Genomic DNA, 23,830 nt, shown 5'->3' on the forward strand with positions numbered 1-23,830 from the left:
CTATTAGAGGTTTTAGCGGTAACAGTTGTTTCATGGATTTTACGAAATTTTCCGATGAAAAATATATATTTACATGAACACCTTTTAAGGACCAGAATTTTTTTCTAAGGACCAGAATTTTTTTAAGGACCAGAATTTTTTCTAAGGACCAGAATTTTTTAAGGACCAGAAGTTCATACTAGAGCCGAACAGACTGGTTAGTCCAGATAACCTGCCCACGGCCGCGCGTCGCCCAGTCTTTTCTTGAACTTGGGGATGTTCCAATGTGGAAGGTGCCAGGCGACAAGGCTGGTCTCTCTCTCTCTCTCTCTCTCTCTCTTTCACGACACGATTACCAGCTGAGCCGACTGATGTTACATATAAATATTTGTTTCTTCATGGAGTTTTCATCAGTGCCCTTGACAACGAAATCAAACTTTCAAACATCTGCGAACCTTACTTCATCTGTTTTTGTTGCTGAATTCCTCACAAAAATATTCTAACTTGAAATATCACATAGGATAGATTTTCACATAATGAAACTCTTTTTTCGCAAACATCTCTTCATGCTTCTCTTCCTTATTCTAACCATCAATTCAGCTACCTCAGTCTCTATTATGACTTCGAATTCTGGAGGTAGATATCGGTTTGTTCACACCGATTGTTGTCTCGAAAATAATTGAAATTTCAGAGGAACAATTTCCAAAAGCGAATACATCATGTAATAACTTTATTGAAATCCAATTTCGTCTAAATTACACTTTCAGAATCATTGCCGCTTTTGTACTGTTTTGTACCAATCTTCCTTTTGTGTCTCTGGATACACACAACTTGTGAAAAATGGCATGAACCTGAAAAACCAGAGGGTTCCGTACAGTATACAGTTTGATATTTTATTCTCACTCCTTTGTTTCGAGAAAAATTTAAAGATTCATTGATTCACAAGGTTTCTATTAATAAAAACCTTTTTTTTATACGGTTTTAATCCTCGGGGGTAACTTCTGGTCGGAAATTGGTCGGATCCTGGATGAACCCGCTAGTAAAGGCGACCAAACACTGACCAAATTATGAAAGGGTTCCGACCTAGTAGTAATTCAACTTTCAGCTTCCGAAAATGTCTGGCCATGGTCCGCTATAGAGCCGTTTTTGGGCAAGTTCCAACCAGGATCTGGCAAATGTCCGTCCTGAATCCGAAACCTTCATAAGATCCGACCAGAAGTATAAGATCCGACAGATGATTTTGAGGTGGCCGAATGACGGGACATCGGCACGATAGCAACGCATTTCATAAAAAGGAAACACAATACACCGTTACGGAAGAATGCTCAACATAACTCAAAAAAACTCTGGAAACCCTCTTTCGCTTTTAATAGAACCTTAGATTTCCAAAAATTAATGCCCACTGTCAGACGAGAAGATATTTATTCATGGAGTTTTCGTCAGTGTCCTTGACAACAAAATCAAACATTCAATCAGCAGCTAATCTTACAAGTGAAGCTTGTTCCAGTTGTTGTTGCTTCTAGTTTAAGTCTTGTTTAAGATTTGTTAAAAAATGAAGCCCACTCTCTTCATTTTTCTCTTTCTTATACATTCAGCTAATTCAGTCTCTGTTATGACTTCGAACTCCGGAGGTAGATATCGGTTTGTTCATACTGATAGATGTCTCAAAAAATAACCGATGTTTCAGAGAAACAACGCGAAAAAATGATCCCCAAATGTAACAACTGTTTTTAAATGCACTTTCAACCGAGACACATTTTCAGAATCATTGCCGCTTTTGTACTGTTTGTACCAATCTTCCTTTTGTGTATCTGTATACACACATCTTGTAAAAAATGGCATCGACCTAAAAAACCAGAGAGTTCCGTACAGTATACAGTTTGAAATCTCATCCTAACTCAATTGTTCCTAGAAAAAATTAAAATGTATTGATTTACAAGGTTTCTAATAATAAAAACAATTTTTTATAACGTTTTGGTCCTCGGGCGTCGGCGGCAGCGTCTGGTCGGAAGTTGATCGGATACTGGATGAAACCGCTAGTTGAGCAGATCAAACTTCGACCAGCATGAAAAGGTTCCGACAGATTTCAACCTTCAACTCTGACCAAAACCTGATAATGGTCCGCTATACAGCTGTTTTGGGCAAGTTCCGACCAAACTCTGGCGAATATTCCTCCAGAAGCCGAACTTCTGCCCAGAAGTTATGAGCCGACAACCGAGATAACCTTTCTTTGAGTTGTACGTGATTTCTAGAATACATCACTTTTTTATCAGAAGTTCAGCGTCTCCCTCTTCTTCTTCCTCCCCGCATGCACATGTTGTCTTGGCAACTTTCACGGCCAGAAGTCAATCTAGTTTGCTCCTTTCGCTCTTATAACCTTGTCCCTCAATCGTTTCAGTTTCTGACATTTGCGTTTTCCAATGAAACGCCTGTTTCTAAAAGTTTTGCTCTTCAGTTTTATTCTGTTTTATCCGATAGATAGTAAAGGATCGAGTAGTTCAAGTCGTGGATCAAGTGGATCCAGAGGTGGTGGATCCTCGGGAGGATCTTTTTCTTCATCATATACTTCATATGGATATTCATCTGGATCGAGTGGTGGAGGTGACGTAGGAAGTGTTATACTCACATTGCTCTTAATGTGAGTTTATCGAAAAGAAACTTTTTCAAATGTCCTAAAAAATTTCAGAGTCGCAGTCTGTATTTTTGTTTGCGTTTTAACTTATTGCACTAAAGCATGCGATGAAAACAAGCATTCCGATGAAAAGCCAAACATTCCAAACCCAAAAGTCGTCTATCCTCCCTATCCGCCTGTGGTTCAAGATTCCAAAGTGTGAATCAATAAAATTTACCCCATTTTTTTTCCTTTGATATTTCTAATAAAGGTGTTATATGACATTGTTTTCGATTCACTCTTTCCGTCTTACTGTATGTATTGCGTAATAGAAAAGTCCATCTCGTGATGACATCATCATTCGGTGCGTGCGTGCTGCTCGGAGACAATTGCGTATGTGACCCCTACCAAAAATAGGGCGAATGACCGTACTTAGGACGGCACTTCCGTCGGACCATCTGCTGGATGTGCACAACGAGGACCATGTAGATTAGAGAATCAAAAAGGAAAGTGACACAGAGAAATCAAAAGATTAGTGTTATTGAAAAGTATCATGGTTAGGTTAGATAGAGTAGTTTGATTAAAATGAGATTCGGCGATTACTGGAATTGGTCGGGACTGAAAAAAAAACAGGTTATAAAGTAATCTCCAAAATCAAAGTAAACAGTAAAAATAATTGTTGAAATGTTGTTATTTAGAATTAACTGCTTTTCAGAATAACATTAAAACAGTAAACCAAACTACCAAACTATTTCAAATATTGTAATAGAACTCAATTATCTCGATTCCTACGCAAGGTATCGAAAATGTTTCAACTGTCAAAACACTTCTGATATCATGATAAACAATTTATCTGTTGACAAGTTGTTGAAATCTTTAACAAAAATTGAGATAAATAGGTTTAAATTTAACAGTTAAGGAGCCCTTCTATTACAGGTTTTACGGTGAGTTTAATTTCAAAAATATGTTTATTGTCATCAAAAAAGGAAATCGCTGTACCAGAGCTTACCTCTTTTCGTTTGTTTTGAATTCCAGACGACTCTCAGATTTTTCAGATTTTAAAATACTGTGACGAAAGTTCATAAGGTACAGGTTTTACGGTATAATCTGCGAAGTAAATTATTTTTTTTTTGTTTTTGCACTTATACATTTTCAACATGACTCATTCCGAACAACATTTTTTCAAATTAAGTTCTCCATCGCCGACGTTTCTCTCGTTCAGACGGCCTTAGATCTCCTATCCTTAATCTAGATTTAGCCATTTCAAAAATATATTCTACTCTCTTCTACGCAATTCGATATTCTTTTTGTATTTTGCTGACGCAGTTCGAGCACCCAATTTTCGTTTCTAGTCTTAACAAAAAAAATCTAGTCACCTGATTTTTTCTCTCTAACTTCAGTTGGGAAAAGGCAGCTCCTCCCTTTTCCCGCCGTTTCCCTGACAACCGCCGCGCTGCCGTTTTTTTTGTTGTCTGCTGTCTCTTTTTGATAACAAAACTTTCAGACACTTTCATTTCCTTTCTGACAATTCTCTGAATGAGTCGGCTTTTTTGGAGCTCTTTGCTCCTTTTTGTTCTTCTGAGCCATTATCGCACAGATGCCAAAGGTAGTATGGGAGGAGGTCGTGGTGGTGGCGGTGCCCGCAGTAGCTCTTTCAGCTCCGGATCTCGAAGTTCTGGTTCATCTTTCTCCTCTTCTTCTGGATCATATTCTAGACCGAGTACCGGCACCAGCAGTTACAGGTAAAGCATCTTCCTTTTTTCATTCATCGTCTCATTTTTAGATCTGGAAATACCCAGTATAACTCTAATTTCCGTCAAAATGTTTTCCATTCTTCCACTTCGACGACCACTTTTATGTATTCTCCCATGACCCATTCTCACGTCATCATATCTCCGATAACTCCAATCTAGTGAGTTTTCCATTTGATTAAAAACACCTGGAACCAATTGTGTTTTTTTCAGTTTCGGCAGTTATCATTATTACTGGGGTGGTCATTATGTCCATTCTCCGGAAAGGCCACAAACTTGTGAATATACAATCACAGAAGATGATCAAGAATTGAGAAATGTAAGTTGCCAATTAAAATTTGTCATTTTCCATTTCAATCTATAATTTCAGGTAACATTCTCAAATGGTACCAAACCAACAACTCTAAACTTTGGATGTAAAAGTTCAGAATCTTGTTGTGGACTCGAGTGTTGTTCGAACAACTCCACATTGATAACTATTGTGTAGGAATCTAACTATCCGAAATCACATAACTTTTTTTTCAATTTCAGAGTTATTTTCGTGGGAATCGTCGTCCTTATTATGGTTTGCTCTTGGTGCAGCAAGAAAGGATATTGTCAGAATGAGTCAGTTGTAACCACTGGAGTTCCTGTTATTGCCACTACGACCACAACTCACACATTCACAACTCAATCCGGTCCACCACCACCGCCAGGATTCCAACCACAATTCGGCGCAACTCCAAGTGCTCCGGTATATGCTGCTCCTCCAGCCTACAACAACTACGAGCAGAACTCGCCATACGGTGGAAGACCAATCAGTTCTGGTCAAATCCACACTTCCTACAAACAATGATCTCTGATTCGACTCTTATAATGGCATGTGATTATTTGGATAATGTGAATAAACGAATTTTGAAATGTTTTGATTTTTTCTTCTGTCTGTTCTCAAACTCCCAGATACTGAACACTCTTCAAAACTAACAGTAGTCACGTTAGTATGCTTTGGTTATTCCGCAATTCATTGCTGCCCCTCCTCCTCGCGGTGGATGGGCGGACCCAACCTCGCTTTCTCTCTGCACGCTTGATCTAATAGTAAGCGTCCGCCTTTCCACCGCACTTGCCCTTTATAAGAAGCAGGATCTCGTCCAAAACCTCACAATTCGAATACCAACCATGGCTCGTACAAAGCAAATCGCTCGCCGCTCTACTGGATCTTCAACGAATCCCATGATGCCGAAGACCACTCCTCCAGCAGGAATTGTGAAGGTAGCTCGTACCTTGGGAGGTGTGATGAGACCCAGCCGCCACAGACCAGGAACCGTCGCTCTGCGAGAAGTTCGGCGATATCAAAAATCCACCGAGCTCCTCATTCTCAAGCGTCCCTTCGAACGTTTGGTTCGCGAAATAGCACAAGATATGAAGACAGACTTTCGCTTCCAATCATCTGCCATTGAAGCTCTCCAACACGCTTCCGAAGCGTTTCTAGTGGAACTTTTTGAGCTCACCCAGTTATGCTCAATTCACGCCAAGAGAGTCACCATCACGAAAAATGATATTCAATTGGCCAGAAGAATCAGAGGAATTTAAATATCCTGAAACTCAACCCAACCGAACCCAACGGCCCTCTTTAGGGCCACCATTCGAAAATTCAACTCTAATGTATGTGAAATGATAAAGTTTATGTGTTTTTGTTTTTTTTTGCCTATATTCTGACAGAAAAATATAAATACACTCCTTGACACCAATACTATTGTTGCAGACACTATATGTAGTTCAGGAAATGTCGCACTTCGCAAAACCGTGATCAGCAGAAGGCTACCGAGCTCCTCATTTTTTAATTCAAGCGAATCAGCCTAATTCTCAATGACATCCAACGTCTCCGAGGAAAACACTGCAGCCCCTTTGAACCCTGTGAAAAATACTACAGTATCCATATTGCCCGAATCGGAAACTCAAAAAAAAATAATTCAAATGTGTTTTTTTTTTCGGCTGCGTATGTTTTGTTTCGAGTCTACTCTGCAGCAAAGACACCTTCACTTCAAAGAAGTTGCCGATCTTGAATAAAAACATTTCGCCGTATTACGAAATCCAATGGGAAAATTTGAATGCGAATTTTTCAAATCATTAGGTTGGTAAGAAAGTTTCTTCCTTTTTGAGAGGGTTGTTTTTGAGCTTCGATTTCTGGTTCTCAGAGTGGTGTACCAGGCCAAAATTTTTTTTTGTTGGAGAGCTGTGTTCGGGGTCTATTAGATCCTAGATTTTCAAATTTTTATCTCACTTCGCGTTGGAGAAATGGCTATTCTTTTGGATCTTACCCGACTGCATATAGACATCATGATTATGTTTTTGTTTTTATTTGCTCTTCAAATACCCGGTATTCACAAGCAATTGGTGAATTTACATAAGGGACATGTTCGGCCATCGCCTACAATTTGCCTTTGGTTCAAAAAATTTCGCACAGGGGAGATCCGGTTGAAAGATGCCAACGGCCCAGTGAGTTGGATCTCGATCAATTGCTAAAAGTCGTGAAGTCGCATTCATTTCAAACCACTCGTAAAATGTCAAAAGCATTGTCCGTTAGTTGATTAAGTATTGTGAACGGATTGAAGTCTCTTGGCAACTTCAAGAACTGGGTCGATTCGTATCCAATACTTTGAAGGACTACAATATGGATTTCCATGTGGACATGAACAAGTTTCTTCTAGCATTTCTTCGCACGTTCAGTTGGGTGGATGATCTAATTACTGTAGATGGGAAGTGGGTAAGCTACTCCCTTAATGTACGGAAGGGTCAGTCGATTGACAAAGAAAAGCTAGCTCTAGACGTCTCGAAACCTAAATTTGAGAAAAGGGGATGCTATGTATTTGGTGGTTTTTCAATAGGATAGATTCTGAGAACATTTAGATGAAAGTACCACTATAACTGCCGCATTGTATATTTTCTAATTAAAGTAGTTGAATTTGAAAGTCGAATCAAAACGAAGAGAAAAAACGAATGTCCGCTTCCACCGCGACAATGCGAGACCACTTGTGACTAGAGGGATCAGCCAAAAATTCATGTCGTTCGGCTGAACCATTCTTTTGCATTCATCGTATTCTCCAGACCTTGCCCTATTTTGCCCGCGTGGCTCAGTCGGTAGCGGCGCCGCACCCTCAATCATCGCCCTCACAAGTTCAACTCCTCGAGGGGCATCTTTGAACGGAATTTCGAGAAAATTATTTTTTTCATGTCCCCCCACCTTTAAAAATACCGTAACCAAAGATTATAAGGTGAATAAAACTTTATCACAGAAACATTATGTTTTTCGTAAGATGCAAATTTAGAAAAATAAATGAAATGAAGTGATGAAATGAGATCAATGAACAGTTAAAACCGAATGGGGAGAAGATTTAGAGAGCAATCCATTTGAGGACCAACATGATTCCGGCTGATATCGCTCCTAGAAAAAATAATTTTATTTTGGAATCTGCTGGGGCATAAACTAACCGGCAACCGGTAATGTTACCACCCATGAAATAACGATGTTTCTGAATATGGACCATTTGATTCCTTCACCAGAACGTATTGATCCAACAGCAACTACACTTCCCACCTGAAAATCTATTTTTGAAAAAATCTATATCATTTCGAACTTCCTACCAAGCAGTGAGTTGTACTAATGGGCAGGCCAATTTTACTGGCTAAGAGAGATGTCATGGCTGCTCCAAACTCAATTGTGAAGCCACTAGCTGGATTTATTTCAGACATTTTTTGTCCGACAGTCTTGATGACACGGTGTCCGAGGACCCAGAGACCAACACAGATGGCAAAGACACCGTACAAGAGGACGTATATTGGAACCTGTGCAAATTAATATTAACGACTGAAAAAGAAAATAATACTTACGACTTCCTTCTGTTCTACAGACTTGTAACGATAGATGGAAATAAGTGCAGCAAGTGGGGCGACAGCGTTACTGACATCTTGTGCTCCGTGAGCAAATCCAGCGAAGCAAGCAGTGAAGACTTGAATTGTTGAGAAGAGTTGAGTAGTACTACGACTATCAACACGAGATCTGTCCGGAAGAAGCCAATTGAAAAACTTTCTGACTTTTCCTGGTGCTTGTTCTGGTTTTGGTTGAATTTGTTCATCTCCGTTTTTGATCTCTTTGAGTTCCGCTGATCCACGTCCAGACTCCATGTCAGAGAAACATGGTGGAGTTGGTGGAACTTCTGAATCTTGGATTTTAGCTTGAATCCTTGGTTTCATGACAAAATGGGCAAATGCAGCGGCTAGGAATCCAACTCCAAGAACAATAATGACAATACCCCACGAGGGAATTTGATCAAATTTGAGGACTGAAAAAATATTGTAAGAAGAAAAAAAAATCACAGTTTTATGATTACGTTTGGAGCCATCCCAGAAAATCATGAGAGCGTTGAATGCCAAACAGACAAAATAGAAGACTGGAAGAGCACGGAGCCCACTTTTGACGGGATTTGCGGTTCTTAAAACAGTGTGATCCACAATGATGTAAATGATGCAGGATATGGTTCCGGAAAGAATAGGAGAGATGAACCAGGACGCCACTAAATTATATCTAATTGATGTTATAAATCGGAGTTTTAGGTATACCAATTTTGACAATAGCCATCCATTGAATACCATCAAAACCTCGGAGCACAATTGAGAATCCCACAGTGGCTCCGACCAATGAGTGGGTTGTAGATACTGGCATGTGGAATACGGTAGCGATCATAAGCCAAGCAGCGCATCCTGAAATATGCTGTAGTTGTTTTTCTGCTTCGTTGTTTTACACTGGCAAGTTTGAGCTAATTTTTCTTGTCTCCTATGCTAGATATCAAAAATTTGTCAACTGAGGATATGCTTGTGATATTATGATAAAGAACTTATCAGTTGAAAACTTTTTCATATCTTTGATAAGAGCCATGATGAATTAGCTTAAATTTGACTATACGGGGAGCCGACTATAACATGTTTTACGGTAATTCAAAAAAATCAAATAGAACATTTGATGTCATCCTCTACCAAACCAATTTCATAAATCATAATCCTCTATTTTTAAAAGGCTAAAGTCGTTCATAGAAACAACCGTGAGTCACATTTCAACTACAGTACCTCCAAGAATCGCGACTTGACCCAACAGCAATTCTTTCGGATCATTCGCATACTGCGTCGTATCCACCACTCCTTTCCTCATTGTATCCGTCACACTCCATCCTGTAATAATAATAACAACAATATACATAAAACCAGTGAACTGTATTGTTGTGTGTGTGACTCACCAACTAGTACCGATCCTAGTGTCTCGAATATCGAGGCCATTATGTAGGCCTGAATAATAGTGACGACTCCCGATCCTGAAAACTCATTCCAATTTTTTATTTGCAATTTCAAAATTTGACATACCGACAGAAGTACCGAATGCGTTCGAGACATCGTTGGCTCCCATTCCAGCTCCCAGAAGGAAGGCCAATATGATTCCAACGATAAGAGCCCATAGTACAGAACTCTGAAATTTTGGAAATAATTTTGAGAATCTAATCTTGCACAAACCTGATCAAAGTCTCCAATGACTCCACTTATTGTAGTAGTGATGTCAGCCAAAATAGCATTTGTTGTGTCCATGTCTGAAAATAAAACAGTTCTATAAAAATGACCTTATGATATTTTTATAGATCAAAATGAAAACATATTTCGAAATATAACTGCGAACAGACGGATCATCATTTTAAAAAAAGTGGGATTGGTGGTTCTCTGTGACACATTTATACAAAAAAGAAGTGGTCGCCGAATGGTTTATTCGAACGGACACCTCATTGTCATAGAATACGTGACGGAGATTCGGGAGGAGTTGTGCAAATACAAGACAACAGACGAGTAGATGATAAGCCGATTTTTGATAGTATAATGAAAGACCGCCACAGGGAGGGTTCCCATGTTTATAGGTCACAGTTTAATTATAGTTTTTTGTTTTTGTTTTGTTGTCTTCTTCTGCCATGTGGGCATGAAAAATATACAAAAAGTGATGATCGAGTGATCAAATAGACTGTCTTTGAGAAATATATGTGAAAGATCAGAAAATTAAAAAGAGAGAACCAGTTTAGAATCAAAAAGTGACGTTTGGGAATACCGGGACAATTCAGAAAGATCCATTCAAAAAGTCACTAGTCGGTAAAGGAACGCTTTGGAAAATGATGTTTTTTTTAAGTCATGAACATTATATTCAAATCATCTGAATTAAATAGAGAATTTCTGATTAGCCAGTACTGTCATAATATTAACGAGCAGGGTTGACCAAAAAACGACCTCCGAAATTGAATCGAAAAAAACCTTTTTTGCGGTTTCTGGGGGGGAAAAAACGGGAAAAATGTTTTTGAGTTTTAGGGTCCCCAAAAATGTTTTTATCTTACCGAAAAAAAAAACCAAAAAAAACCGGAAAAATGTTTTTAGATTTTCGGCTGAAATTGGGGTTGAAATGAGAATTTTGAATATCATCTTTAAAATTTTGGTTGTACGACGAATCGGAAATTTCCCAAAATTAAATATGTAGTTCTGATTTCTCAAATTTTTTAATTTGGAACCATTTTTGATTAAGGAACATTTAATCTTGCTACAGTTTCATTCTAGGAAATCTCCAATCCGTCGTACCACCAAAGTTTTAGGTCCGAAAGTTTTTCGTTTCTCGACCTCCGAAATTTTTTTCACACAACTTTTTTTCAGTGACTCAGAGAAGCATGGTGGAGTAGGTGGGACCGAAAAAATGGAAAAAAAATTCGGTCCCGAAAATTTTCATAGCATTTTAACCGAGACGTTAATGTCACTTCCATAGATGAATTTCAGATCTCTGAACTTGGTCCATCTGGATCTTACAAGTTTGCAGTCTAAATTTTTGACAAACTTGAAGTACGTAATCCGAACGATTATGCTGTTCACATCATATTTTCAGAACTTTGTGTTTTTTTCAAGTTTTCCGACAATTTTTAATATTTTGTTGTTTTTTAGGAAATCAAATAATTTCTTTTTTTTAATCAAATCAACACAAACCCGTAGATCATCAATGAACTGATTCATATTCAGAATCATAGTTTGTGTAGGCGACCGATAGCGAGACGCGACTGATTCTCTTTCCAAAAACACATCAACATTGCAGAAATCAGAAACTGTCATTTGGAATGGGTCTACAGTCTCGATGGTTATTTTTCGTTTCATGCTCTATTTGTTTCTAGGATGAAAAAGAAAAGAGTTGATTTTCACATGGGGGAACATGAGCGGAAACAAGATGGAAAATCCGTGAAGTAAATGTTTTTAAAGATGAACAAGGAGGAGAAGTATGCGGAAATTCGGATAATAATTCATCTAGAAAAACACAGTCATAAAAAGCAGAGTGAACGGTTGTTTATTGAGAGATTTTGGGTGACTGTGTCAACAGGATAAACGGAATGGATCATGGAAAGACAAGTTTTTTTTACGACAGAGCGATTTCCAGACTTACAGTTTATAGGTTTTCTAGATTCATGTTAAATCTCTGGTAAGCCAATTAAAAGCAAAAAAAAACAAAACTCATTTGAAGCAGTATATTTTATGAATTTTTATTTTATGAGTTTTTTTTCAGGAAACTCCCGGAACGTTTGGCCCGTTATTGTGTTATGGACAAATCTTTTCGAATAACTTTGAGGAACTTTGCTTATTTTGTAACTAATTTTGAACATTAAAATATTTTTCAACCACAATTTCAACTTGAATGATTCAAAGGTAAACTACCGTATTTCCCGTTCAGAATAAAAAAAATAAACGGGAATGAAATCTGAAAAAGAAACCGGGAAAAAATGAAATAAGCAATTAGGAAAAAGGCGGAGATGGGGCTGAAAACAAGTGGGGGCTCCTAGCCGATGAGTCTGCATTCCTTCCTCTCACTGGGGACCGATTTATAATCAATTTTCAGAGACAAAAACAAAGAAGAAGAAGAAGAAGAAGAAGAAGAAGAAGAACACAAACATCAAATTCGTCGTTCTGTGAAGTTGAGGATCCATAGAATACATCGGAAAAATTATCATCGGAATGCATTGTTCGTATTGTCCCGTCTGGAAAAAACGAACGGAAAAAAGATGACTCAAAATGATTCCATTTTCTCCCGAAACACAATAATACTCAGTTTTTCTTGTTCCTCCTTTTGCTCCACCCTGATTTTCCTGTTCAGTTTTCGTGTGTGTGTGTGTGTGGTAACACAAATATTGTCTACCCAAACAAAATCCACTTGAAAATTCGTTCCGCTGCTCCTCAAAATGGTCATTTTAGTTTTTCATACATCCCTCAAACACCCGGTGGCCAGTCGGTGACCAAGGAGTATAAACTGATCTCCGATAAAATTCAGATAACTGATTGAAAAATCTGTGGAGAATCATTCCTGGTACAAGCAAACAGTAGTACGTGTAATCTCAACACCAAATACTCCCAGATTGTAGTTCTTTTGGAGAAAATAGACAGAAGATCTAGGAGAAACTAAACAAGAAAAGGAGAAACTAAACAAGAACAATTTATAAAAGGTGATCTGATCTTTTCCTCTTTTGATTTTCTGTTTATCTGCTTCCCGGCGAATGATTAATGAGATTTCGATTCGCAGATGTTTCAATTGTCGTTTTAAACTACACTCTTGTTCACTTCTTCATTTTGCAAAATCCAAGAATATCTCCTTTCGAATATCATATGAATTCAGAAGGAAAGAGGAACAATCGTATAGGGAAAGGATAAGAATCCCTTGCCGTTCTGGTCCAAAGGTCGATATAGATAACGAATGTTCACCGACCACCCCGCGGCGTTATCTCACAAAATGTTGTCTGTCTACACATAGGACTACTGTACTCTTGTAAGCACATTATCTCTAATTTTGTATATAATATGCAAACAAATGTTATGAAGCATGGTGTGTTTTGAACGATAAAAAAGTTTATTTAATGTTATAATTTATGTCTGCATAGAAGAGCGTATTTCAAAGTTTGAATTATTTTTGATTCTCAAAATCTTGAGAAAACAACTTTTTTCTCCGAATCATTTTTCAATTAACTTCCTAAAAACGAAGATGACTCGTCGAGCAATTAAGGACCATCCAACAAATTCTGATCACCTTTATTTTCTTAGAAATGCACAGCATAACAAGTCTCGTCATAATAATGATCAATGGGATGTCACATTCAAATTACCCGTTTAAAAAACCGGCGAGAAGAGGTAGGAAAGCGGAAAAATAAGTGAAAAATAGGTATCACGGTAATTATGGTGTCTGTGATTGATTTCAGAAATCACTTTGGAAGAGCATAAACAGCATCGAGATAACTGTGGGCAAACTCGTGAACGAGGGAACGGTCTGGGATACTTTGAGCAAGTCCGTAGATGGCGGCTTCACTCTTTTTGTCGGACTCAGTCACTGGATTTTGTCTGACGAAGTCAGCTGCTGCCTGACAATCGGCGATGAAGCTCTCAGCAAGACCTGGTTGGGTATGGTTCATTGTGACCATGATATGAACTCTGAAAATTGAATTTTTTAATTTTATATGTCAAATGGATAGTGGGTACTTACCCAGAAGGGAATTGAAGTCCGTTCAATTGCCAATGTCTTTCTTTCATGTAATTGTGGAATCTGTAGAGTTCAACTCCACTATCAGTTGTCCAACTCACAATGCAGACATCACTTGGCCCTTGCAATTTGATTCCCTTGATTTTTGAAAGCCCATCTCTAATTTTTCTGGTAGTGTCCACAATTTTCTTTGCATTTGCCTTGTATCCATCTTGAGCGTGATACAACATTGCTGCCCAGCAAAGAGCGATATTGTGTCCAGCACGAGATCCCTCCATTGTGGCAGAAGCATAGATACCTCCTTGCCAATCGGCATCACAAAAGTACTGGTTATGAAGAAGTTCCTTGTTTCGGTACAAAACTACAGACGACCCTTTCGGCGCAAGTCCGTACTTATGGCTGTCAGCGGAGATTGAAGATACTCCAGGAACACGGAAATCATATCGAATGGCGTCCTCTTCAAGGAATGGAAGGAGGAATCCACCGAGACAAGCATCTACGTGTACTGGGATGTCGTACTCTAATCCGAGTTGACCGATTGCTTCGATATCGTCAACTGTTCCGAATGGGAAGTTTGGAGCAGATCCAACAAGCATGCAGGTTCTACTGTTGATGGCTGATCTCATTTTGACAATGTCAACTTTGAATGTGACAGGGTCCACTGGAATCTTGCGGACTTTGATTTTGAAAGTCTCAGCGGCTTTGAAGAATGCAGCATGCACCGATGATGGAACAATCCTGAAGTTCATGTATACTGATATGAGGTTCACTCCGATCAGACTAGAAGGAATACGGAAAATGTGTGGTTTGTGTCAGATTTCTAATCTTCCTGATGCGATACACCAATCACCAAAACGGAAACTTACATTTCTGTATACTTTTGTCCTCGCTTCAACAAACGGTTGCGGTGAGCCAAGCAGGCAAGAAGAATTGAAATGGATCCTCCAGTAGACATGGTCCCACATGTGTTTGAGTCTCCATTCATCATGTTACAACACATTCTAACCACTTCAGCTTCCATGATTCTGACTCCTGGGAAAAGTTTTGGCCAAAGGGGATTGGACCAGGCGAATTTTCCGAACACTTGCTCATACATTTCCCTCTCATCATTGTCGTCTTCTGTATTGAAGACTGCTCCAGAAACTCTTCCATCAAGATAGGCTGGTCCTTCAAGACTATCATAAATGGCAGCAAGGCGAAGAACTTCTTTTCTGCCAACTGATCTAGTTGGGATCGTTTTAAAGTACTCGGCAGTATGGTCCTCAATTTTCAAGCTCTTTTCCAATTCCCCTTTCACTTCATCGAGTTGCTTCTGGAAACAATAATTTGGTAATTTGCGAATCCCTCTAAATCATCACTTACATCAATCATTTTTCTAATGAAGGGAACTTTTTTAACCGTTGTGAAAAACCAAGAGCTCAGACGTTTTCGGATACCTGAAAAGAAGAACAAAGTCTATCTGGGTTATCAGTTGAAAGTGATCATTGAGTCTGTCTGGTGAAACTACACACACACGTTGAAATGATGTGAGTATCTAATCAGATTTCGAAAATATCATTGAAAGAAACAGGAAGAGAGGCCAGTCTGACCATTTGTTAAAGCAGATCACCTAAATGAACAGTTGATCTGACGGATAGGTTTGGATGGGATAGAATGACCTTTTATTCTGAAAAAAGGTACTTTTCCTAAAATGATAGACACTACGGCTACTAGAAACTAGTCACGTCATCTGAATGAACAAGAAATGGGACCATGTGTCTAGGACCAATTGTATTTGCTTACCAATATCATCCAGTTGCATATGTCTCAAATTGGTGCACACATAGGTCACAATAACTGAGGTAGCAATGAGAGCAATTGGGTTGTATTTTTGAAGCTCGGCAACAAGAAAGTCTCTAGCATGGAATACATTTTCCATTAGTACCTCTGTCATTCTCTGTCTGAAAATTTGAATAAAATGTATGCCTAGACGAATAAATTGAATGAATTGTTTATTAATGAGAAAGACAAAAGAGATGGGTGAAAACCCAAAAAGGGAAATGTGAAGAGAATAGTGCCATGGAGACCTATTATATAGCTTCTTACTCGGAGAGGCGGAATCCAATTTGACGCGTTTGGTGTTTCAGATGATAGCATCCTCGACTCTCCTCCTCCTTTTCTATTCTTATCACCACTTATCACTATTCGACTAATCAAAAATAGTGTGGAAAAGCAAGAGTGTTTTGTTGCGCCCAACCATATTTTGTGTCCGAATATGTATCTAGTATGGTCGTTGATGAAGCTCCGCCCTATTCTCTTCTTCCATCGCCCCGATTTCTTTTAGCGATGTGGATACTGTAGAAAGGTTGATGCGAAGCCAGTATCGCGCACGTCATTCATCTTCTGTCGGTTCAATGTTCAACACCGCATTTTACTCTTGGATTTCCCTATGAAGATGATACGGCGGCGACGACGAAGATGATTTGAATTCTAGGTAAAGACAGACAAATGTCTATGAAAATGTCCAGGGTGTGATAATCATCTATTCCGGACGAACAAGAAATGAGAAGAAGGGGAGGACTTTGCAGGAGAAATGGATGGGAGATGCTTGCAGACGATAACGACCATTTTTGAAATTATTTGATTTTCTCTTCCCGATGTTCTTCAAGTTGCAAAAGTCAAACACTTTCGATTACAACTGTCTTTCCGTGTGACCGTCTGATGACAAAGATCGTTTGACCCTGGAAAACTATAGTTTCTGCAATCGTTTCTTTCTGAAATTGTCTTTTTTGTGATGTTCACTTCTTGTTCTGATTTTCTTAAGATTACTGTAGTTATGTCCAATAAGTTCTGTTGGATGGGTGTTTCTCCTAACTTGGGCGATAAGAAAGGGTTACTGTATGTTTTTTGCCTAATTTTAAAATGTAGTTGTAACTTTTAAAAATCCAACTTGTTTTCCAATCTTTTCTCGATTCTTGTGAGAGATATCCACAATTTGTCAACTGACAAATTACTTATGATAATTTCAGTAATATTTTATCAGTTAACAAAATTTTTATATCTCTCACAAAAAGCGAGATAATTGAGCTGAAAGTTTAAGATTTGGGTGAGCTTCTATTAGAGGAAATCAGTATGCGACTAACCAGTAAAAGAAATAGGTTACCGTAAAAACTGTAATATAACGCCACATGTATTAGAAGACCCCATCTAATACAGCGTCACCCTTAAAGGGCGTTTACAGGTAGCAAAACAAAGCTTTCATGCTCGATTAACACAGTAATAGTGGAATCTACTAATTTCGCACCGTTTTTTCCTTTTAGTGCCCTTTTAAATAAGTAAAAAATCAAGTTTTGTTACCTCGCATCAACCCAAAACACCCCTTTGAAAAATAGAACGCCATGGCGCTATATTAAAGGTTTTACGGTAAATTGCGCCGAACGCGAACCAGCCAGCTGTATATACATGTTTCTCCAAACTTATCCTTCTTATTTTAGTTGGTTTTACTCCTTCTAATTACAACTTTTCATAACATTATATCATGAGGGGTCATATAATTTAGAAGCCTAACTCGAAAAATAGCTTTCCAATAAAAATCTGGTGCTGATCATGGTCTTCTTTGCACCAGATGTTGCATATGTGCACTTCTCGAATTCACTGATATCGTAAACCGATTCTTGTGCTCATCGTCCAGCGGAAATTACGCATGTGTCCTTTTTTGGTCTTGTTACGAAATGCTCAAGTGTTAATCTGTTCATACAATGTTTGGTCACAGACTGTCATTAATGAAAAAATCTGAAGGTAATTGATAATCATAACCATCGAAACAAGTTTTTTTCCATTCCAAAACGACATCGCGAACACACCGTTGCTACTTTTTTCATTAACATTATCTTTTGGTATCTGATATTTGAGAACATGGAAAAAAAGAAAAGTACTTTTTTTTAAGAGATACGGTATCATCTTTTCCTTGTGACATCTCTCTAAAATTGGATGTAATGACATCATTGATTTTCGAGACGGTTATCGTATCTGACACAGACGAAAACTAAATGTCCTTAAAAGATTAGAAGAGATCTTCAGATATAGTATATTCTGACTTTATGATCAATTGGACATTTTGTCCCGCTTCGGAATTTCAAAACATCCGAAAGACTGGATTCAAAAGACGCTTTGATTGTTTATGGGCATGTATCGTTGATCGACGTAACGATATCACTCATTAATCCGTTTCATTTCTTATCCTCCTCGTCTGTTCACAACAAAAACATAAGATTCATTCAGCCGTTTCTTTATATTTTGTATTCATTTTGTTGCTTTATCTAACCCGGAAAATGATAAGCTTTCACTATAATTCCACATGTGCAAATGGCACTTCATTCACTCATCGTTTCTCCCGTCAAGTGATCACACTAGAGACACTTATCAGTTTCTAATTGAAAAAGCAACGAAACAAGATCAACCACAAAAACCAATCCGCATGGATTTTTTTTCGATGCTTTCGGTTTTGGCCATCCATCACGAAGTGACTTGTCGCAGCGAATCACGTATCACGGGCACTTTAAAAAGGGATTCCATTTGGAGAACCAGACTTTTTCCGTTTAAATCGAAACCATCAAACTAAATACAAATTCCAATCAATGTTCAAGAGCATTATGAACAGTTTCCTGTTTTGCGGTTAGAATTAAAAGGGAAAAAAGTGTTTTGATGTGCGCCGTATGACTTGTTATTCGGATTGTCGACGATCACGTCGTGGTACAAGATGATTAGACCAAGCTACATTCGAAGTTTTGCAAATCACCGGTTTGTATGTATTTTAGACAGTAATCACAGTAGTCATAGAAAAGGAATCAACAACAGTATCGTTGGGTGGGACAGGTTTCGAAAAAGAGCACACGAGTGTATATAGTTTGGAGTAATTCGCCGAAGCAGTAAAAAAGACGTCAGTGCTTTTACGATGGAAAAACTCTGGAAACGCACGAAACTCTTATTAGCAACACACTACGATTTGGAAATCAAACCATTTAAAGTTCAGGGTACATTTTTTGAAACCTGAATTTAGGACTTTTCTTGAACATCATAAAGTATTTCACTTATATACAGTATTCCATTCCATGTTCCGTGCGATGATAATCTGAACTTTCAACATGAACCATTCCACATGTTTTGCACCTTCAAAGCTGGCTGCTAATCACTCGATCCTTTTTTTTCTCATTAGTCAGATACCGTATTCCTTCTAATAGAAGCTCACTCATACCATAGGGTGAAACTCCGAAACGTATAATTTTAATTCTAAAAAGCAACGCTTTGGAAACTGGTTTTTTTTCAAAATCATGAAAATTATATTCAAATCATCTGAATGAAATAGGGAATTTCCGATTACTGTAAGGCAATATTGTCATGATAAATACCAAGACTTTAGCGTTACATTCATTGGCGAATTTCAGACTGAACTAAATTCATCCAAATCGTCAACGCTGAGCTCAATTATCTCGATTCCTGTGAAAGATGTCAAAATTTTGTTAACTAATTAAATTATTGTGATCATAAACAATTTACCGATTGACAAAATATTAATGTCTTTCACAGGAATCGAGATAATTGAGCTCAAAGTTGACAGTTAGTGGGCTTCTATTAGAGGGAATGCGGTACAATTTGGATTTGGACATGGCGTTTATTGGGATAGCTATGGTATTCTCATAGTCAGTTTTTTTGGTGGACTGATGAATCGGGTGAATAAGGAGAAATCAAAATAAAAAGTTATTGTTTGGAAAGTATACAGTACACTTTTTAAGGTCATACCGACCAAAACTGGTGCCTCTAAAAACAAAATTTAGATTGACAGTACTTTTTTTTTGAAACATCGGCATCTTTCGAAGAGTTTGAACTTTTGGAAACAAATATTTGGATGTATTTGGAAGATTTTATCTTCAACCACCGTACTTGGTTACTGGCAGGCGGTTGTGTTTTAGTCGATCTAAATAGTACAATACACACGTACACCTTGGCAAAACTTTCAATTACTCACACTCTAATTTGATCTGATTTATATTTTGCTGTAACAGGAATTTCCCTGACAATTTTATCGTTTCATTTGTATGAGTTCCATCGTTCAAGTATCAGCAGTCTAATGACTGATTTTTCTTTGATCGACAATGTAAACGTTTTATTATAAAAGTCCTACTAATGGATTGTGCAACTTTTGAATCTCCTAGATAATTTTTCGAGCAACTTTTAAGTTTAAGTTGAATCGCTGACAATATTCTGTATTACCGTAAATATTACTAGACATTCATGAGTTTCACATTTTTTGAAACTTTAAAATCAAAGAGGTTGACTATAGAAACCAGTAAGAACTCAAATTACTGTAATATAAGGGTTTTTTGATATATTCGACGGGAAACCAGAAAAACTGGTTGAAATTTGATAGTTAGAGGCCCATTCTATTACAGGTTTTTCGGTAGGACTCAAAAGAAATTATAAGCAGTAGAAAAGTTTCAGGTTGAATAGATTTCGTTCAGTTTTAATTATCCTGTGGACTATGCTACGCTTACATGTTTCATCAACTTTTTCGTTAAAGAAACAAAATGCTAGTCTTTGGAAACTGTAGAGGAATTCTGGCTTAAGCTCATGAAAATTTATGAGATGTTGTTCAAATCATGAAGCGTTAACTCACCGTTCTCATTCAAAGAAGGTCCATGATAACTTTTACTAATTTCAGATCACATCCATAATGTTGGTTGACAATTATTATGGAGATATTTAGAATCCTGCAGCTATTTATCCCATTGCTTGATAACTGAACCCTTTTTGGTGCATCCACAACTTGTTCTTTCTGATTTTCAAAGCAAATATTGTCTCTACGATTTTCCCGCTCGTCGCTCCATTTCAGCCAAAATACTCTCCATCTATTATTTTTGAACAAAACAAACGTCGCCCAACCATTCCTGGAATGAATTCCACGGCTCGCATACTGTAGTCGTCTTGTCTCGTCCTCCCAGCCAATCGCCACTGCGCGGTTATGGAATGTTTTTTTTTAATCACTGGCTTCTAAAGAGGGGATTTGACTGTTGAGACAACTAATCGTTTCTGTCATTTGCATATAGACAGATAGGATCACGCGATTGCTCGTTCTTCGAGATTCTCTTCGTGATCTTTTGAAGACGGGGCTGATGGAGTGTTCTACAGTATCCAGGGGGATGAAGGACATAATTTAGAAAATGCTTCAATGTTTCACCTAACTTCGTTCTGCAATACTGTGTTTGAGAGCAGAGAGAGTTAAAGAATTAGGTAATTTCAATGTGAATTTGAAGTTAATGTTCACCTTACCGTATATAATAGAAGCCGACTCAAACCGTTAGCTTTGAGCTGAATTATCTCGGTTCCTACGAAAGATATCGTAAATTTGTCAACTGACCAATTCTTCACTATAATATCACCAACATTTTATCCGTTGACAATTTTTTGACATCTTTCAGAGAAATTTAGATAATTAAAGCTCAAAGTTGACGATTCAGGTAGGCTTCTATTAAAGGAAATAAAGTCGAAAATTGTTTTAATGGGACTTGGTTTTAAAATTTGAAAAAAAATGCTTGTTCTCGTACAGTTTTCAAAAGATTCACTAAATTCCATACTACGGTGTTCACTGGAATGTAAATATTCAGAATTTCGTTTTGAAGTTTGTTAATGTCAAATATTTTGATTGTTACAATGAGGGACTGTTTGTGCCGCTGAGCCTGTTTTCAAACGGACAGCCAACGACCCATCAACGGCCCAACGAAGGCCCTCCGACACCCAAAGACGGTGAGAACGGCGTCTTCAGGTTGGCCGACTGGACTTGGAATATTGAAGTTTTAATTCTTCGTTTTCCAGTTCTTGATTTCTTCATACAAATGTTGCGTCACAATAATTTTTGTATAACACATCACTTACAACTTTTAAAAGACACTTAACCGGTCAAAGAAGATTATTCTAGTAACTGCAAAATGACTACATATACATTTTTGTGTTTTTCGTTTTCTAACAGTATCTGAAGCTATGAGTGTTCAAGTGAGATTTTCGTAGAAACGAGGGAGTTGATTGGAAATTTCGAGACACTTTCTGAAAAACATTAAAAATAACTCAATAATCATTAAGAACCCCATTATCAAGCTTCAATTCCGATTCGAACATTTTTGTTTTAGATTCAAATCATTTTTGCGGTAATGAAGTTGTTTCCGAGCGGTGATTTGTATAGATCAATCTGAAAAATTGCTTCGAATCAAGTCGTTCGCCAAACAAACGATATCGTGATTTCATCTTTTATTTCCCCCCGATTTTTGAACTACTAGACAAATCAAGTCAAATCTAAGTACCTACAGTAGTCCATCATCCTCAGAAGATAGACAGGTCAGTTCATCACTAGATTCTTGTCTCTTTCCACCTTTGCATGAATATCTTCTCTTCTTAATCTATGATCATTTTGTCTACATTGTCTACGAAAAATTTTGCATTCCAAAGTTTCACATTTCAAGAATTAAGAAACATCCGTTCTAGCAGACACAACATACCACTTTTTATTTATCAATCTATTTCATTGATAAGTTTTTAGTTTGGCCAGGTATACTTTGTTTCTTTGCAACTACCTGATTATTTTTCAATGAATGGAATTGGTGTTGATAATGCTAGAGGCATCAATAATCGTCAAACAACCTGTAAAACAGAATCAAACTAAACAGAGTGTCGACAAATTGTCTGGTTGGAGAAATGGATGACAATAAGGAAACACAGAATCAGTTTTGTTGAACGTTTTGGGTGATTAGCAACTGATTGCGCTGTCTATTATCACATGTTCAGGTTGAAACTTGAAGAAGAAGTCATTAAAAAATTTAAGTAGAGTTTAAAACAGGAAATAATTAACCTATTTGAGTCAACTTCAACTTTGATCCAATTTATCTTGGTTCCTGTCTAATTGTAAGATATGAAAAAGTTGTCAACTGATGGATCAGTTTGTCATAATATCACAAACATCTTATCAGTTGGCAAACTTTTTGTATCTCTTTTAGGAACCGAGATAAATGTGCTTAAACTAGACAATGTGGGGTTCTTTTATTACAGTTTTTACGGTACGTTTCATGAAGGAAGCAACAGAGGGAAGTAGAACCAACAAATCAGACTGAGGTTCTAAAATTTAGGACAGCTTTTCAAAATCATCAGAATTTGAACAAGCAAGATGTTTCATTTTGGGCAGCAATAGGCGACAAATTCGTTATGCTCGCATGTATGTGTTCTTGGACAAAAATTATCAGAACATGATTTTCCAAATAGATCACTGCAAGAGTCATGATGTATCATTTGAAGTTTGGGTTTGTTATTCTTGCATTTTGTGTCGAACGCGTCTTGGTATCGGACTGAAAAGGACAAATTAATACATATACAAAGGTCTGAGTTCAAAGGCTCACTGGTCAAGCTCTCTTCACAGCACAATCCAAAAAATGGTCCCATCATGCATATGTATCCTTTCGGACATCCATAATGATCTAGCTTAGGTCCAGGGGTAGTCGTAGTCGTCACTCCTGGGTGATACATTTGAAACTACTTCGGAATTTAAAATTCACCTGGTGGTGGTGGAGCTCCTTCGGGACAAGGGTACCATTCCCCGTTTGACTTTATTGCAGGTTGGGATTGCAGGGCGCAGCTGAAGAAGTCTTCTGAAAATCCTTTTCTCGAAACAAACATTAGGTACAATGACATTACGCAAAGCACAGTCGGAAATACATTCCCCGTAAGTTCGATAAGAGTTTCGATTCCCTCCACATCCTTGGTGCTCGAACGCGAGACATGAATATGTTTCGAAATCGAACCAGTACTAAAAAAATATTGAATTGTGTTTTCTACGTTTTAGTTTCAGACAAAATGAGTTTCACAGGTAAAATGCGAACGGGTCCGTTACGGAAGCTTCGCGTTCGTGCGCGGTTGAAA

General features: G+C 37.9%; 8 protein-coding genes across 8 annotated transcripts in view; 4 read left to right on the forward strand and 4 right to left on the reverse strand.

Annotated features, from left to right (window-relative positions):
• Nucleotides 1–2,399: 2,399 nt before the first annotated feature.
• Nucleotides 2,400–2,813, forward strand: CBG27180 (the record flags this gene model as incomplete). Its single annotated transcript, XM_045237955.1, has 2 exons — nt 2,400–2,617; nt 2,666–2,813. 2 exons carry the CDS (start codon nt 2,400–2,402, stop codon nt 2,811–2,813), a joined length of 366 nt encoding a protein of 121 aa, XP_045100202.1.
• A 1,277-nt stretch (nt 2,814–4,090) lies between these two features.
• CBG27181 lies at nt 4,091–4,177 on the reverse strand (the record flags this gene model as incomplete). The annotated part of the gene is made up of 1 exon (XM_045237956.1): nt 4,091–4,177. One exon carries the CDS (start codon nt 4,175–4,177, stop codon nt 4,091–4,093), a length of 87 nt encoding a protein of 28 aa, XP_045100203.1.
• Nucleotides 4,178–4,201: 24 nt separating this feature from the next.
• CBG19203 lies at nt 4,202–5,176 on the forward strand (the record flags this gene model as incomplete). The annotated part of the gene is made up of 5 exons (XM_002637439.2): nt 4,202–4,332; nt 4,374–4,502; nt 4,555–4,660; nt 4,712–4,824; nt 4,873–5,176. 5 exons carry the CDS (start codon nt 4,202–4,204, stop codon nt 5,174–5,176), a joined length of 783 nt encoding a protein of 260 aa, XP_002637485.2.
• Nucleotides 5,177–5,496: 320 nt separating this feature from the next.
• CBG19204 lies at nt 5,497–5,910 on the forward strand (the record flags this gene model as incomplete). The annotated part of the gene is made up of 1 exon (XM_002637440.1): nt 5,497–5,910. One exon carries the CDS (start codon nt 5,497–5,499, stop codon nt 5,908–5,910), a length of 414 nt encoding a protein of 137 aa, XP_002637486.1.
• Nucleotides 5,911–7,712: 1,802 nt separating this feature from the next.
• Nucleotides 7,713–9,951, reverse strand: CBG19205 (the record flags this gene model as incomplete). Its single annotated transcript, XM_002637441.1, has 10 exons — nt 7,713–7,762; nt 7,810–7,915; nt 7,963–8,163; nt 8,209–8,660; nt 8,709–8,891; nt 8,938–9,078; nt 9,442–9,543; nt 9,609–9,683; nt 9,733–9,835; nt 9,880–9,951. The coding sequence occupies 10 exons, from the start codon at nt 9,949–9,951 to the stop codon at nt 7,713–7,715; spliced, it is 1,485 nt and encodes a 494-aa protein (XP_002637487.1).
• A 1,204-nt stretch (nt 9,952–11,155) lies between these two features.
• CBG27182 lies at nt 11,156–11,445 on the forward strand (the record flags this gene model as incomplete). Its single annotated transcript, XM_045237957.1, has 2 exons — nt 11,156–11,233; nt 11,377–11,445. The coding sequence occupies 2 exons, from the start codon at nt 11,156–11,158 to the stop codon at nt 11,443–11,445; spliced, it is 147 nt and encodes a 48-aa protein (XP_045100204.1).
• A 2,174-nt stretch (nt 11,446–13,619) lies between these two features.
• Nucleotides 13,620–15,827, reverse strand: Cbr-tag-38 (the record flags this gene model as incomplete). The annotated part of the gene is made up of 5 exons (XM_002637442.1): nt 13,620–13,845; nt 13,898–14,632; nt 14,761–15,206; nt 15,257–15,330; nt 15,677–15,827. The coding sequence occupies 5 exons, from the start codon at nt 15,825–15,827 to the stop codon at nt 13,620–13,622; spliced, it is 1,632 nt and encodes a 543-aa protein (XP_002637488.1).
• Nucleotides 15,828–21,635: 5,808 nt separating this feature from the next.
• Nucleotides 21,636–23,830, reverse strand: part of CBG19208 — a gene marked incomplete at both ends in the record, with an annotated part of 5,893 nt that continues 3,698 nt past the window's right edge. Inside the window, 3 exons of the mRNA XM_045237958.1 lie at nt 21,636–21,706; nt 23,502–23,515; nt 23,776–23,830. The exon at nt 23,776–23,830 is cut by the window's right edge and continues 1,038 nt beyond it. Coding sequence (XP_045096714.1) covers nt 21,636–21,706; nt 23,502–23,515; nt 23,776–23,830 — 140 coding nt within the window. The remainder of the gene's footprint in view (nt 21,707–23,501; nt 23,516–23,775) is intronic.

Source organism: Caenorhabditis briggsae (assembly GCF_000004555.2).
Source record: "Caenorhabditis briggsae complete genome, chrV, whole genome shotgun sequence".
Taxonomy (NCBI): domain Eukaryota; kingdom Metazoa; phylum Nematoda; class Chromadorea; order Rhabditida; family Rhabditidae; genus Caenorhabditis; species Caenorhabditis briggsae.